We start from the raw sequence: 15,896 nt of genomic DNA on the forward strand, positions 1-15,896 counted from the left end.
AAAAGCAACTGCATTTCTGTGTCCTGCAAATAGCTTGTAAGATACGTTTAGATTTATCTGAAGTATATATCCTTGTTAATTACCAGTAAATGCACATACCTGTAGAATGAACATGAAATTTTCATATGTTGGGAAAGGTTGACAGAATGCTGCCCAAAATATTCTAGTTGGATGGTAGTTTCTCTTTGTATACCACATTACTTTGGTAGATTCTAACAAGATCCTTTCCAAGTTTTAGATTTTCAATTGCATGCAGGCCCCTCCTTGAATGTCAAAAGTAAAATTAAGCAGATTCATCACCAACTAAGCCAATATAATTAATTCACCAACAGTTGATGCATAGATGTATTCCTATATTCGATGAACCAAATGCCATGATATTTTGCTCATCATAACAGACACTATTCCAATACAAAATACACATGTAGAGTAACCACATAAAAGAACTAAAAGCTAAAATGGTGCTAAGCCTACATCATATGTAAAGAAGAAATGGATTTGTAGATAAAGGAAATGTTTTGTCAAATCATCGTAGAACTTAATAAACCCATCCGCCGAAATAAAAAGAGAGATGCACAGAGATTTCTAGTTCTTTCATATTCCATAAAATCTCGTGTGTCGGTCATGGTTTCAAAGCTAAGCCTTTTGGCGAAGTTCTAGTGACAAGGTTTCTCTTGTGCCACATCCAAGAGTCGGAAGGAGAGCTCGGCAGCGGTGGAAGGGCAACAGCTCTCCGGCGCAGGCCGAAAGGCCACCCTTCGCAGTGTCGGAACTCTCCCAGTAACGAGCCGAACTCCTCCAACTCTGTCGAACCATCAGTGGAGCAGCAAGAAAAGCAGCTCTTCACCGAGAAGAATGCCTCGCTCTCATCATCGTCATCGTGTTCTTCCTCTCCGGTTATATCCGCTCTTCCTGTCGTTGGTGACACAGCCCGAGCGAGCCTCCCTGAGAATAGCAACTCATGAGGCCTCGACTTCGTCTTCATCGCTCGACTTCGAATCTCCAGTATTATCCGCTGACGAGGAGAGAGAGATCGCGATCAGATGAGAAAGATACGATGCAGGGTGAAGAGATCGAACCTGTTTGTGATCGAGATCACTGTCGAGAGTACTCTCATCGACGGAGCTCAGATTGGAAAGAGTTCTGAGGCCGGAGCCATGGCACTGAGCACAAGCCTTCCTGAGGAGCTCCGGAAGCGATTTGGAACCGTTCGATGCGAGCTTGGATTTGTCTTCCTGAGCAAAGAAAGCCATCCTTAAGATGAAGCAAAGAAGGGAAGAACACCAACAAAGCATGTGAAGAATCAGCCTCCGTCTTAAAGGATGGTTTGCTCATGTGGTTGGGTGGTGAGGAGATGTGGACACGCATGACAAAGGCCTTGCGACCTAAAACCTTGAATCAAGGAGGGTGCAGAAATCCTTTGGGGTGAAGGCGAAGCATGTAAAACGGGTCGAGGAATGCATGGGGGGTTTTAGGAGATCAACTAAATGTCAAAATTATGATGCTCAACAAGAACAAGGGTCGGCTAGAGTGGTGGTGGCCATCAAATCAAAATGTCCCAAACACATACGCACTATCCTCTTAGATTTGATGGAAGATGTTAGTGGCAAGAGCACAAATTTTGGCAGTTCATTTCTCTTTCTGGTTTTTTATTAGCCTAAGCGGCAGGTTGTTTTCAGATTGTGACTTGAAGCTGTAGTTGAGCCAAGACACTGCACCTAATTCAAGTGGCCGAGTGTTCTGGGTGTGCGTAAAGGTAGATATAAGTTTGGGAGAGTTCCTCCGTCAACATAATTTCTTGAGATTATAACTCATTATTTATTGATCATAATTTTAATCAGAATATAATTAAAATTTTATTATATTTTTGTTGGATCACATTATCTAACATCCTCTTTAACCTTAAAAAATAATCTAACATCCTTTTTACCTTAAAAGATTTCATGGATCCGTGTTGTATCGAAAAAGTTTCGATGCAAATTTAATGTAGTTTTTTATATTCTATGAGCCACCAAACTTATTGTTAACTAGTAAGGGTAAACATGAAATCAGGGAGGCGAGAATTGTTTGGGTTAACTATAGATTATACCTTTAATATCTCGATCGATCCGTACATTTTAAAAAATTATATTGATATTTTTATAGTTATAAAAGTAAAATATCTAAATCTATTTATCCTAATATTATTAGTTTTATAAATAAAAATATAAAAATAAAATATAAATAAATAATTTTGATGTTTTGGTCAATGATAACATATGGCATTAGTGGTGGTAGACGATGATATCGTGAGTAACTATTGTGGATGAAGAGAGTAGTGACGAGAGGTGAGGACCACTTTACATCTACGTCAATATTGAAGCAATTATCGAGCGACAAAAAAATTGCTTGGCATTTGCATCGACGGTTCTTTCGTTGTTTGATAATTACATTGATGCCAATGCAAATGTAAAACAGCGAACGGGTTATTCAATAACTACATCGACGTTGACGTAGATGTAGAATGGTCCTCATCTTTTGTCATCGTTCTCCTCATCTACCTACAACAACTTGTGACTCCACGAATATTACCATCCACCATTCAAATATTATTTTTTTTATTTTTTTATTTTTATTGGTAAAACTGATAGTATTAGAGTAAATACATAATATTTTAAAAGAGACAAATTGGGATGCTAAAGGTGGTTTAATTAGTCTGAACTATTTGCCGCTGTTATTAACTGCCGAGAGCAAAATATGTCGTCGAAGCTAGTTTGGCGACGGCGCACTGCGGAGGGCTTCTATCGTCCGGCGGGTCAGCTGCCGAGCGTGGCGGCGTTGGGCTTCTGTCGCCGCGCACGCTTCCTTGTGCGCCTATCTCCTCCTCAGCCGTCCGAGAAGTGGAGGAGAAGAGGGCGCGATGGCGTCGGCGTATTCGAAATCGGCAATTTCGGCATCGATGTCTGCCATGAGGGCTCTCGACGGGCAGAAGCGAAAGCCTTGCCGCCGTCAAAGACGCCCCACGCGTACGTGCTCTCCTCCCTCCTCTCTTCGTATGACCACCAAAACCACCGCAGAACGTTGTAGTTAACAGATTACACTGTTATAAATGTATTAAAACGGCATCAAATAGGAATATTCTTTTTTTTTTATTTACCATAATTTTGTAGGATCAAAGAAATTTGATTTTGTGAATATGAGTTTCCTTAGAGAATGACATATATTGTTACTTATCTTTTTTTTTTTTTTTGAGACAATAAAGGTGGAGTGGATTAATTCTTAGTGTCTGATGTATCAAGTACTCTTAGCTTGTTGTTACAGAACTTCTTAACTAAATTTGTTTGTTGTTCCAAAGGATAGTAGTTTGTTGTTGTAGAAGCTTGATAATTAAGTGCTCTTGTTTTTTTAATCAAAGGATAACCTCTCACTGATGTTCTGCTAATTATTCCTTTAAATCACTAATAAATGTAACTGTAATTAATGCTGATTAATGTTCTTAGTCTCCTAGATAATGCTTATAAGTCAAGTTCAGTAAATATATTATAGGCTTAGTTGTGTTTTAATTTGTTTTTTAAAAAGTTACCTTTGTTTCTTCTCAAGTATGGGTAATTTATTTTTCTTTTTTGTCCTAGATGACATTTATCTTTTTCCCTTGGATAAGTTTCGTAGTGCTTTTGGCTTTGCCATTGTCCATGTTTAACTATCTTCTAATTTTCAAAGTTGCTTCATATACTGAAATCCACTTGTCATAAGAATGAACAATTGAGCTATGTGTTAAGTCTTAAGATATCATCACAATTGATGCTTTGTTTCTCTAGATCCTGAAACCCAAGAAAAATTATGAATACAAATGCTTTTTGCTTCTACTGGTTTATTAACATATCAGGTGAAATACTTTATTTGTTGAGCATTTGTGAAAAATGAGATTTCTAGCATATTGTTTGTTTTCCTTTCTTTGTTCCTTTTTTATCATTGTCAAAGTTTAAAATTTTTTTATCACTAAAACAGGTTTCACATGTAATCTTCAGATCTTTAAGTGGCCTATTTATGAGTTTGTCAGACTATAATATATGATAAAGGGCCTGAAGACTGGAGATTGATTATTCATTTTATGTTGCTAATGAACTCTTCTTTTCTTTGTGATACTTGGGAAGGTCAGTATATCATAAGCAATGCAAGTTGTACATTGATGGACCAAAGTATATTATTGATCATCTACGATTTAGATATTTGTCAACCTCTATAGATTAGAGTAATAGCCAAGTCTATTTGCTTGAATGTGATCTTGTCAGGAGAACATTGCAGTTATGAACGGCTACATATTGTAGTTTGTCAGCTAACAGTATTGTTGTTCTAAATTCTAATGGCAAGACCAGGTAATACCTGTGAGGCAAAAGTCAACTTTTTCAAGAGTAGCTTGAACATAATTAGCTGGAACACCAATTTTAAATCAAACACATCATGCATTTTCAAAAACATATAAAAAAAATGAAATCTTGGCCAATATATCTTCTTGCATTATTTTGCATCTTCTATGACTGATTGAATTGGATTAGGTATGCTACACTGGCCTGATGTGTGTTACTTTAGATTATTACTAAGCTCTTCTCAAATATGCTCAGTTACGATTGTTTTGCTTTCTTTTGTAGGTCGAAAATGTAGAGGGTAAAGTCAAAGCTTTGCTTGAAAGAATTGAAGATGGAAAGGTTTCAGAATCTGTGTTTTTTTTCATTTCTCTATAAAACTGGTGATCATAATTTGTTCCTGTGATAGTTGCCTGGGCAACATTGAGTATCTACAATTTGATTGAATTTTCTGCTGTACTCTCCATCTTATGTTGATTTTTCCATCTTTGCTCATTGGTGTCACTGATCTCTCTCTCTATTATCACTATGCTAGCCATATTCTGCTGTCATTTTACTATTGTTATCTCTGTCTTCATCCACTTTTTGGCTTATTTACTCATAATATAGTTACATTTCCTGGTATTATTTGATTACTTTCCTATTTTCTCATAACACTAGTATATTTCCCCATTATTCTGCATCTAAAATGTATTCACAGCTATTGCAATCTAATTCTCATTTGTATATACACTTTTTTAGGTGATGATGATCTATTTTGTAATGATATCACTCTTCTGCATCATATTTTGCTTATATTGTGAATAAGATATTTCTTACAAATATTTGCATTCTGTTACTTTTATCTTTGCTTTCTACAAAGGGGTGATTGAAAAGCTTTGGAGTTCAAAGAGTACAATCTTAATGCTCAGGTGCAACCAAACCAAATTGGCTATCTGCAACCTTTGCTAGAGGCATAGTTAAACTCACCTCTTCACTTTCTGTTACTTCTGATGATGTATGCTTGAAGTAGACATATTGGCTAGACAAATAGTTGGTTCCACTTGTTGAGTATACCTTTATGTATTTAATTTCAAAGAAAGTTGAAGTCCAGGTTAAGTTTGCGAATTGTGATTATACTTATGTTGTCAAGACTAGCAATAGTTTCACTTTAGCATATTAAGTTACTTTGCAATATAATGCAGTTACATTTTGAGAAATAATTAAAAACAATATATATGTGCCATCTTCCATCATCTCTTGTGATGGCTTGTAATGGATTAGGTACTGCTGGAACAAAGGTTCTAACTTTTTGATGCAATTTTCATGAAAGTCGGTGTTATATCAACTTGCCATGTTATTTTGTTATGTTAAAGTTTTGATGACGGAGTGTTGATATACAAACTTGGTAATTTTGATAGAAAAAGAGAAGAAAACAGAATAAGGTGAAAAGTGGCTAACTTTTATTTTTTGGAGATGCATATTTAATCTGCATTGACTCCAAAAACTAAGAAAAAGGAAATGGTCTTATCATCATGATTATCTCGATTCGGTGGTCCTTGTGCCTACATCGATACTTCAAACTAAAAAAGAATATTAAGGTCTTTTTAACATAAATAAGCTTGATCCTGGGGGCCTTGACATTTAAGGCTTTGCTGTTTTATGGCCTAGTTCAGCCAGTATGGTATGGGTCTTGTCATACTGGCATGATACTTAGCATCATTGTTGGTACCAATGTTTCACAACTTGTGATCTGTGCAGCTCTATATGGAAATACATATACAGATGCAATCATGTAATCGCCTTGCATAAGGCTATGCAATCTGATGGTCTATGCAACTGTGTTGTCACAACCACTTGTCATTTTGTATTCCTGTTTTGCTTCACACTCTACTCAATTAAATATCTATAATCAGTTCAGAACAAACAACATAATATGTTGACATGTCACATTCGCTTCCCTTCTGCTGTTTGATCAAGCAAGAGGACTTGCTATGTCATTGAAAGGCTTGCAATTTTGGTTTTCCTTAAACTTCAAATTACTTTGTCTCAGGTCCGTGAGGAAATTCAAAGTATCTTTCTACAAATGGGGTAAAAATCTCTTTTTTCTTATTACTAACAAGTTATAACAATGCTAAAGACTTATCGATCCCAATTTGCTTCTTGTGTAGTTTTGAGGAGATGCCGACAAATAACTTTGTTGAAAGCAGGTGGAAGACTTATTCAACTTTTCTGGTTATGCTTATACATTTTATATGATATAGAAAATTTGGAAATTGATATCTGATAAAAATTTGGAAACATATGCCTTGTTCTTAGATTTGATGGTTTGATTAGGTAATTTCTGCATTTAAGAAAAGTTCTCTGATAATTACCATATTTCATGGAAACATAACTATGAATTATCGACTTTGGTATTTCGATGAAATTGGTTACTTCATTTAACTTTTGTAATGATAAACTGAATTGACACCTTCTGTTGGATACTGAGAGAAATTATTTTCTTGATTGTTTGCTTTAAGAGCTGAAATTTGTTTAAGATTGAAGATTGTCAAAGAGTGATTTTTTCTCTATATGCAGCAATTTATTTACCCTAAACGACTTCTATTTCAAGTTTAGATGGATTGCTTAGTGCTTATTTTGACTGTTGAGTATACTAAACAACTTCTATTTCAAACTTTTCTATTAGTCCTGAACATGATTCATGCATTTAACTCTTCAATATTCTATACTTTGCTATTTAGTAGCTTGACTTAATTGATGAAATTTAAATTTTCTTTGTAGCTTTTGGAATTTCGATGCTTTATTCCAGCCACAACAGCATCCTGCTCATGATTCACATGGTACTTTTTTTTCTTAAAGGTTAAATGCTTTGATATCAAATTGAAATACCTTTTCTTTTTTGCTCAGATTTTATTGAAATGCTCATTTAGTGCTTTGTTCTAGCAGATCCTGGTTCTAGGAGAAACTTACCTGAAGATTATGTTGAGAGAGTCAAGCTTGTTCTTGAATCTAGTGGATATGGATCCAAAGGGTATGTTCTTATGCTTCTGTTGGTGATGTATATTGTCAAGCAAGGTTCGCAATACCGTACCGTACCGGTGTTTTGACCTGGGCTCGGTACCGGTACGGTATGGTATACCGAGCGGTACACCCAGGTATACCGAGTGGTATACTTAGGTGTGCCGAGTACTGTAGCACTGAGTGCTACAGTGCACTCGGACCGGTAACATGCGGTCCGCATACCGACAACTTGTCAGACCGGTACGTACCGCCCATACCGGGCGGTACAGTTCGGTACTGTAGACCATGTTGTCAAGTTCCTTGCATAACTTCTTTATCTATAGATATGGATATGATTGGAAAGGGAAAAAGCTGATAATAATCTCCTTCGGACACACACAACTGCAGTTTCTACTAGAATACTTTACATGCTTGCTCAGCAGGTATTTAGTGCTCCAAGGTTGAGGGTTTTTTTACTCATTATTAGTTGAGTTGATGAATTTTGTTTAACTAGTAAGATTCCTTATATACTTCATGGTATAGTATATTCAAAGTGCAAATTCTTTCACTGAATTTTAATTGGCTTAAATTATTATTGCATTTGAGATGGATGCATGGAGTAATAAAAAAAAAAAGATTAGAAATTTTTTAGTTATGATTAGTTTCAACTTCAGCATAATATAAGGGAGAATTGTCTGAGGTTAGTCGGACATGTTTAAAGATGTGTGAACCCACTAGTGAAGACAATAAGAATATTAGAAATGATAAGGTGTCTGGTAGCTCTTTGATTAATTATGGGTTTTTTCCCTCAACAGAGCCAATCGTTGGAAAATGGAACCACATAGCTGAACCCAAGGTTCACAATTTCAGGTTCCCAACCCATCTCGGTGGTCTATCGGACTAATATGTATCGGCCAGTACTTATGTACCAGTATTTCGGGGTTGAAGAAAAAGAGGGAAAAGAGAAATGGGCAATGAAAAAATAGAGGAAGAAGGAAGTGACGGAAGAAGAAAGAAGAGAAGAAGCAATGGTAGGGGCTGCGGTAGCAGCATCGTACACGAGAAGAGGGCTTATGTTTGCGAGCTATAATTTTTTTTCTTTTTTTAATACTGAGTCGGATAGGGCCTCATCATTTTTTCTCCTTTTTTTTACTATTTTAACTGAACCACTCAAGACCGGGATGGATGGTCGGTATATCGGCCATGTCATACCATTTTGGGTGGTACAGTTATCCTTGGCTGAACCCAAATAGTTAGGATCTGACAGCTAGTGTATTTTGTCAACCTTGTTTATGACATGACTTTATTCTTGTAGATGATGCTAAAAACTTATTTAAGCACCGAGCACAGAATCAACAGCTGCTTGTTATTGGTTGTAACACCTAAATTTATATGATTCATTGACTTTCAAAGGTTTAATTGGCTTTAAAAGTAGCTGTGATTCGATATATGTACCGTTGATATGCTCTGCCACGGATAGCTAATAACTATATCAAAGATCTCTTTCTTTTGTCAATTTACAAGTTTGCACAAATCTGTAGCAATATGCTTGAAGTATTCTGTATAATTTTTCTCCTCACTGTGCCATTCGAACATCATCATAACAAAAATTCTACCTTCTTCTCAGTGTGATGCATTTTTGCTGCTGCCCGAGCCGAGAGATGAACGATCAACCTGAGGAAATTGAGCAAGATCAGAGCACAAAGCCCTCCATAAACCATCATACGAAACCGGCTCCCTTGTGCAACAGCTACCACCATCAGATCCAAGGAGTCCGCTGCAACCAGAAGCCAGCTTGTTGCTTCCAGTGTCATCCTAATCACCGAGCTCAGGTTTTCTTCTCCGTAAATCCTGCACGCCATCCTGGAACACAGAGCAGTGGCCGTCGACACTGTAGTCTTGGACCATCCTCTGTAGCCAATCAGGCTTCCTCCGAGTACCAATGCCTCCCTACGGCACACACATGATGCACACAGGCCGGACAAAGTAGACTGTCTCAGAGCTGCCAACCCTGTGTAGTAAGGCAAGAGGACGGAATCCAGGTGCAGGCTGGCATGCAGAATTCCTGAAACAGTCGAAGCTTCGAGCACTGCGTACTTGATGTCGGTGGCAGCTCGATTTCTGAAAGCCAGGGCTGAGACATAGGCGAGCTGAAGGAGGGCGGGACCGACGTGTGTCAGAGGGAATATGGTGCCGATCCTGCGCCCGTTTGCGAAGATTAGGACGAGCAAAGGAAGCGCAATCGGACCCGAAGGCAACAGGTATCTTCTCTTCCACCTTCTTCCGTTGCTGACATCCACGGTGCTCCGCCTGCATCTGAGTTCAACGAGGGTGAAGACGGTGGCTGAGAGGAAGCACGAAACGGCGAAGAGCAGCACCGACAGGTCGACGGCGGGCGGGTAGTCTCCTTCGTAGGCGCTGTCGCAGAAGTAATGGTAGGGGCAGTTGACCAGATCGGTGGTTTCTTCCACCTGCCATCTGGTGCACTTGAAGAACAGCTTCTCTGTGTTCTTCTTCATGCTTCGTCCTCGATGAGAAGGATCATCGGTCTTTGGGCGGTGTCTTCTTCTTGCTCTCAACTCCCTCTCCAGCCGCGGCGGTAGCTGGTGCGCCACCTACTCTGATCCTCTCTCTCTCTCTGTGTTGGTTGAGGTAGAGCTTCGTAGCTTCTGGCATAAGGAAACCATATGCCACGGTACGTATTCACGGCTGAAGCTGAAACAGCAAGGGATATATTGGCCGTGAACACGTCCAGAGGTCAAAGGATGTTTGACTTAGTGAGGGACGAGATAATGCAGAGTTGCCTACAAGCCTGTTAAAAGTCGGATCAAAAACAGGGTTTGGTGGGAATCCATCCATGACTGGTTTCTTTATATCATCTACGATTCCTGCTTGTTATTCTCGCTTCTATCAGCGATACTATAACAGCAGGTTGTTCTCCACCAGCCACCACCACCTAAGGGCAGAATTCAAGTAACCAGTCAACTTCTCTTGGTGGAATGTCCTCCACCTCCTCACCCGGTGGAATTCTACCCGTTTCCACCATGAAAACAAAACATGGAAGGTGGGATACCAATTGCCTTAGATTGTAACCTAAGAACATATATACCAATTGCCTTAGATTCTAATCACTAGTATTATTTCTTCATAGACTAATCGTGTATGATTAGAGACTAAGCCTATTAGTACTAATGCATTTGAACCTTTGTGATACGAGGAGCAGAGTAACTTTTAATGTCCAATGATGATTGCTAGACAAGTGAATTCTAGTAATTCACAGTTGTTTATGAAACCACTAAAGAAAGGTTCAGAAAGAAATATGGAAGCTATTAAAACTATTCTCGGAAAGTTTAGTGTGTAGAAAAAGGAATGGTGATACCATTTTCTTTTCAGGACCAAAGCATGCATTTAACTAATAATAAGCCTTGTTGGATAGCCATTGTTAGGTACCAACTTGCTTGAAGAATATTTTCTAATTATCTCATGTAGTTAAGTTTCGAGCAGTTGCATCTGACACTTGCACTATTTTTAATTATCTAAAAAAATCTGCACTCAATATCAAACACTACAATTAGTTGTGTAGTCACCATCAAGAATTGTCAACCATGACAAGTACTAAGGAATGACTTTGTGATTTCAAATATACAGAGTATTAGCATCGATCGATATATCGATGAAGTTGTCAATATGGTACATATCGAGCTTGAGTCGTATCAAATGTACCGACACATAATACTTGCCGTCGGTCAATTAGCATATCAAGTTGGATCAGTAAGATGACCCTTGCATATAACAACTCAACACATCATCTTCTTAGTCTTTTTCCTTTTTTATTTTAAGGTGGCTTCTTATTCTGCATGCACGAGCAGTAATTGTGGATGTTTACGGCAATCATCATATCAATCACTTTTAAGGCTCTTTCAATGAATGTCATTATGCTCGGCTTAGTTTCCTGATCTCCAAAAAGTTCTCTTATGTATTTGGGTTTTTTTTTGCTGGTGGATAATATAATTGTTTATTTTGCTTGTTATTTCCAGGTGCAAAAATGAAGATTTTCATGCTAGAGATTAACATAAACATATAATTAGATTGTGGTTCCACAGTGTTTGTTCATAGTTAAAGATGTTCAGATTCTTGAAGAAGAAGTACTTGTACCTGAGTCTCTTTTTCAGATTTTTCTTTAGATGCATGACACATTTTGAGAAATTGCTGTGTGGACATTATGTTCTCTGTTTGATCTTTGAGCACTGGAATGGCCATTCAGAACCTCTGCTTCAAATTCCCTCCTATGTGTTCAGTTCTGGAAGTAGATGAACAGTAAAAGAATTTAGATTCTGGCATTGCAGTTCAAAATTGTATCCTCTTTCTTTCTTTCTTTCAAATTATATTTTTGTTTTACGTTTTTTAATTTATTCCTGCATTTTTATTTTCTTTTTTCAATCTGTGCGCACACACTGTTTACAAGTCTTTTTATGCCTAAAGACCGAGATGTGATCTCGCAGGATTCCATCGGATGGATAGCAGGAATTGCCTTTTGTTCTTAGGCTGTGCTTAAGAACAGCCTAAGAATGAGGATTCCATTTAGAATCATCCTTGTCGAGGAGTCATCCTCTGGTTCGGATAAAGACACAACAAGACTCATCATCCTCTTTCTTTTAATCTAAATAATACTTGCATAATGAATCATCAACGTTGATGGATAGATAGTTTTTTTTAGTGATGAGGATAGTAAGTATGATAAGACTCGGATGACGTCAGATGACGTCTCACGCCTCGATCGACGCGACAGTACCTGATCAAATGGACCAGAACGTCGGTCGAAGCGTATTAACGCTTGCTCAGGCTCGGTTCTTCACGTCACGCTAACACCAATGTCAGATGTTACCAACCTGCCCCCTGCAAGCGGGCACATCAGGAAACAGTAAGCTCCCTTATAAATACCTACTGTTCCCTTATAAATACCCTCGCATTCTGAACGGGAAGGAGATGGAGATACACCAAAAAGACTTCTTCATCTGAAATCTCCTTCACATCAACCAACTTGATCGTCGGAGGGGTCGAGCCGAGCACCCCGACCCGACCTTTATGCAGGAGCGAAGCTGAAGGTCCCCGCGAGACGCAAAGGCGAGGAGTTCCTGCTCGTGGGAGACACACCAAAAAGACTTCTTCATCTAAAATCCCCTTCACATCAACTAACTTGATCGTCAGAGGGGTCGGGCCGAGCACCCCGACCCGACCTTTGTCCAGGAGCGAAGCTGAAGGTCCCCGCGAGACGCGAAGGCGAGGAGTTCCTGCTTGGAGGAGACAACGACATCGTCCTGACTACCGCACGCGACCACCCCGGCGGACTCAAAGGGCGTCTCAGGAAGATCCCCATCATTCGGACCCGAACCCAGCCGGTGTTGGCCCCGAGGCCATGGTTTAAAGTTGTTTACATTAACATTTTTGGTGCTAGAAAGAGAGCCCGGAATGTCAGGTGATCACCCGAGCGGCTCAAATGAGCCCACGGCTGAGAGGTCACACCCGACTGAAGCCTCGGGGGAACATCCCCCGCACGGAGACCATCGTGACGAACACCCCGCCACTACCTCAGAACGATATTGGCGGATATTCAACGACCCGGGCTTGTCGCCGCCCGATGGCGACCCTGCCGACCCCTCGCCCGTTTCGTCCGAGGCCTTTTAGGACCTCGCTCATCAAGTCCGAGCTCTGATGGGTATGGTGCAAACCATTATCCCGCTCGTTTCTCATCCGGTGCACCCGCCTGCGATCGAACCACTGCGACAACGCAAGGCGCCCGTTCAGGCCCACATGACACTTCCGGAGCCCCCCACTTCGCCTCGGGTCCGACCGGCCCTACTCGGGGATCCAGTGATGGCAAACCCGAGCAGCCGCCCGGAACCCGAGGCACTCTCTTCGGACTCCCTGCGGGCCCAGTTGCGCTTCGTCAGCCAACGACTCGACGAGGTGCAGAAAGAGGTTCGCAGGTCCAAGGGAGAGCTCGGGGAGGATGCACACCAAGGGTCTCCCTTCACGCTCGAGATACGGGATTAGACAGTCCCCCCGGACTTCCAGCTCCCCTCTCTGGACGATTACGATGGCTCCACCGACCCAGCAGACCATGTAGCTGCTTTTCGCGCCCAAATGGCGCTATACGGAACCTCTGATGTCCTGATGTGCAGAGCGTTCCCTACCACTCTTAGAGGGCCGGCCCACGCGTGGTATGGCGGCTTGAAGACCGGAACGATCGCTTCCTTCGACCAGCTCATCAAAGACTTCGAGCTCCACTTTGTGGCCTATGCACGACCGAAGCCTTCCGTAGCACTGCTCCTCGGACTCAAACAAAGGGAGGACGAGCCCCTCTCACATTTTGTAGATTGCTTTGCCATGCAAATACGGGGTTTGTCGGACACTCACCTCTCTTTGTTAGTGTAGGCATTTATGATAGGCCTACGACCTTCCAGATTCCTCTGGTCCCTCGCAGAGCGACCTCCCACCACGGTGCCAAAGATGCTCAAGCGGGCTAACCAGTACATCGCGGCAAAGGCCTGGGCGGCCGTGAGGAGAAGGGACAACTTCTGGCAGCGGGCTCCATAGAAGAAGTCAAGCACCCGCGGTGGCTACCCGATGTAGTCCTCGTAAAAGGAATCTAGGCCCTGCCTCAGTCTCTTCCGAGCGAAAGCTCAGTATCTACCTGATTGCCTCCCAGTTCGCGGTTAGCTCTGACCTAACCCCCTTCGGTATCTACACGGCTCGATCGTAGACTCGACCGTAGGCTACCCGAGTCCACCTCAGAGCGGCCTTCCCGCCTGAGCCATATCCCTTGGCCGAAGACTGCCGAGTACACCTCAGGGCGCCCTTCCCGCTTGAGTTGCATCTCTTGGTCGTAGACTACCGAGTTCCCCCTAGGGCGGCCTCCCCGCTTGAGCCGCATCCCTCGGCCACATGATGCCCGAGACCACACCTGCGCGGCCTGCCCGCTTGTGTCGTGCTCCTCGGCCGCATGATGCCCGAGACCACACCTGCGTGGCCAGCCCACCTGCGTCGTGCTTCTCGGCTCCATGATGCCCGAGACCACACCTGCGCGGCCTGCCCGCCTGCGTCGTGCTCCTCGGCCGCATGATGCCCGAGACCACACCTGCGTGGCCAGCCCACCTGCGTCGTGCTTCTCAGCTCCATGATGCCCGAGACCACACCTGCGCGGCCTGCCCACCTACGTCGTGCTCCTCGGCCGCATGATGCCCGAGACCACACCTGTGCGGCTAGCCCGCTTGCGTCATGCTCCTCGGCTCCATGGCCCCCGAGACACACCTGCGTGGCCAGCCCACCTGTGTCGTGCTCCTCGGCCCCATGCTCCCCGAGACACACTTGCACGGCCAGCCCGCCTGCGTCGTGCTCCTCGGCCCCATGCTCCCCGAGACACACCTGCGCGGCCAGCTCGCCTGCGTCGTGCTTCTCAACTCCATGCCCCCCGAGACATACCTGCGTGGCCAGCCCGCTTGCGTTGTGCTTCTTGGCTCCATGCTCCCCGAGACACACCTGCGCGGCCAGCCCACCTGCGTCGTGCTCCTCGGCTCCATGCCCCCCGAGACACACCTACGCGACCAGCTCGCCTGCATCGTGCTCCTCGGCTCCATGCTCCCTGAGACCGCGCCTGCGCGGCCAGCCCGCCTGAAGGCTGAAGCTATGCCTCGGACTCCCGTTACAATGACCGACGCATAGCTTCTTTCCGGGGGGAAAATATGATGAGAATAGTAATTATGATAAGACTCGGATGACGTCAGATGACGTCTCACGCCTCGATCGACGTGACAGTACCTGGTCAAACGGACCAAAACGTCGGTCGAGGCGCATTAACGCCTGCTCAGGCTCGATTCTTCACGCCACGCCAACACCAATGTCAGACGCCACCAGCCTGCCCCTACAAGCGAGCACATCAGGAAACAGTAAGCTCCCTTATAAATACCCTCATTCTGAACGGGAAGGAGGTGGAGACACACCAAAAAGACTTCTTCATCTGAAATCCCCTTCACATGAACTAACTTGATCGTCGGAGGGGTCGGGCCGAGCACCCCGACCCGACCTTTGTGGAGGAGCGAAGCCGAAGGTCCCCGCGAGACGCGAAGGCGAGGAGTTCCTGCTCGTGGGAGACACACCATAAAGACTTCTTCATCTGAAATCCCCTTCACATCAACTAACTTGATTATTGGAGGGGTCGGGTCGAGCACCCCGACTCAACCTTTGTGCAGGAGCGAAGCCGAAAGTCCTCGCGAGACGCGAAGGTGAGGAGTTCCTGCTCGGAGGAGACAACGACACCGTCCTGACCACCGCACGCGACCACCCCGGCGGACTCGAAGACCGTCTAGGGAAGATCCCCATCATTCGGATCTGAACCCAGCCGCGTTGGCCCCGAGGCCATGGTTTAAAGTTATTTACACTAACACTTATTAAGTAACGATCCCAATATTTAGTCCTATACCGTCCGCTTATGACCTAAACTTCCCAACGTTGACTCACGGTGATGTGTCATCCACATCATTCATGCCGTGGGAATCACGTAGACAAGAAGCC

General features: G+C 42.9%; 2 protein-coding genes across 3 annotated transcripts; one reads left to right on the forward strand and one right to left on the reverse strand.

The window, feature by feature from the left end:
- Positions 1-346: 346 nt before the first annotated feature.
- On the reverse strand, positions 347-1,599 carry LOC135593141 (uncharacterized). Its single transcript, XM_065082974.1, has 2 exons — positions 1,080-1,599; positions 347-1,015 (listed from the first exon to the last, which is right to left on the reverse strand). The coding sequence occupies exons 1-2, from the start codon at positions 1,293-1,295 to the stop codon at positions 623-625; spliced, it is 609 nt and encodes a 202-aa protein (XP_064939046.1). The 5' UTR covers positions 1,296-1,599; the 3' UTR covers positions 347-622.
- Positions 1,600-2,685: 1,086 nt separating this feature from the next.
- Positions 2,686-11,531, forward strand: LOC135593142 (uncharacterized). 2 transcript variants are annotated; one of them, XR_010479422.1, is made up of 8 exons: positions 2,686-3,005; positions 4,629-5,296; positions 6,376-6,413; positions 6,494-6,532; positions 7,107-7,165; positions 7,272-7,356; positions 8,953-9,931; positions 11,363-11,531. XR_010479422.1 is itself a non-coding variant. In XM_065082975.1 (7 exons), exons 3-7 carry the CDS (start codon positions 6,409-6,411, stop codon positions 9,290-9,292), a joined length of 528 nt encoding a protein of 175 aa, XP_064939047.1. In that variant the 5' UTR covers positions 2,686-3,005; positions 4,629-4,685; positions 6,376-6,408; the 3' UTR covers positions 9,293-11,341. The 2 variants fall into 2 exon arrangements, 1 of the variants encoding a protein (XP_064939047.1); XM_065082975.1 differs by lacking the exon at positions 11,363-11,531 and having other exon boundaries at positions 4,629-4,685; positions 8,953-11,341.
- The last annotated feature ends 4,365 nt before the right edge of the window (positions 11,532-15,896 follow it).

Source organism: Musa acuminata, chromosome BXJ1-9, assembly GCF_036884655.1.
Source record: "Musa acuminata AAA Group cultivar baxijiao chromosome BXJ1-9, Cavendish_Baxijiao_AAA, whole genome shotgun sequence".
Taxonomy (NCBI): domain Eukaryota; kingdom Viridiplantae; phylum Streptophyta; class Magnoliopsida; order Zingiberales; family Musaceae; genus Musa; species Musa acuminata.

What these genes read in the sequence shown, in the direction of transcription:
- LOC135593141 (XM_065082974.1), bottom strand. Translation starts at nt 1,295, where the DNA reads ATGCTTTGTTGGTGTTCTTCCCTTCTTTGCTTCATCTTAAGGATGGCT. An exon ending in GTGATCTCGATCACAAACAG is followed by an intron (nt 1,016 to 1,079) that starts GTTCGATCTCTT and finishes TCTCCTCGTCAG; the next exon opens with CGGATAATACTGGAGATTCG.
- LOC135593142 (XM_065082975.1), top strand. An exon ending in AATAACTTTGTTGAAAGCAG is followed by an intron (nt 6,533 to 7,106) that starts GTGGAAGACTTA and finishes TTTTCTTTGTAG; the next exon opens with CTTTTGGAATTTCGATGCTT. An exon ending in AGTGGATATGGATCCAAAGG is followed by an intron (nt 7,357 to 8,952) that starts GTATGTTCTTAT and finishes CCTTCTTCTCAG; the next exon opens with TGTGATGCATTTTTGCTGCT.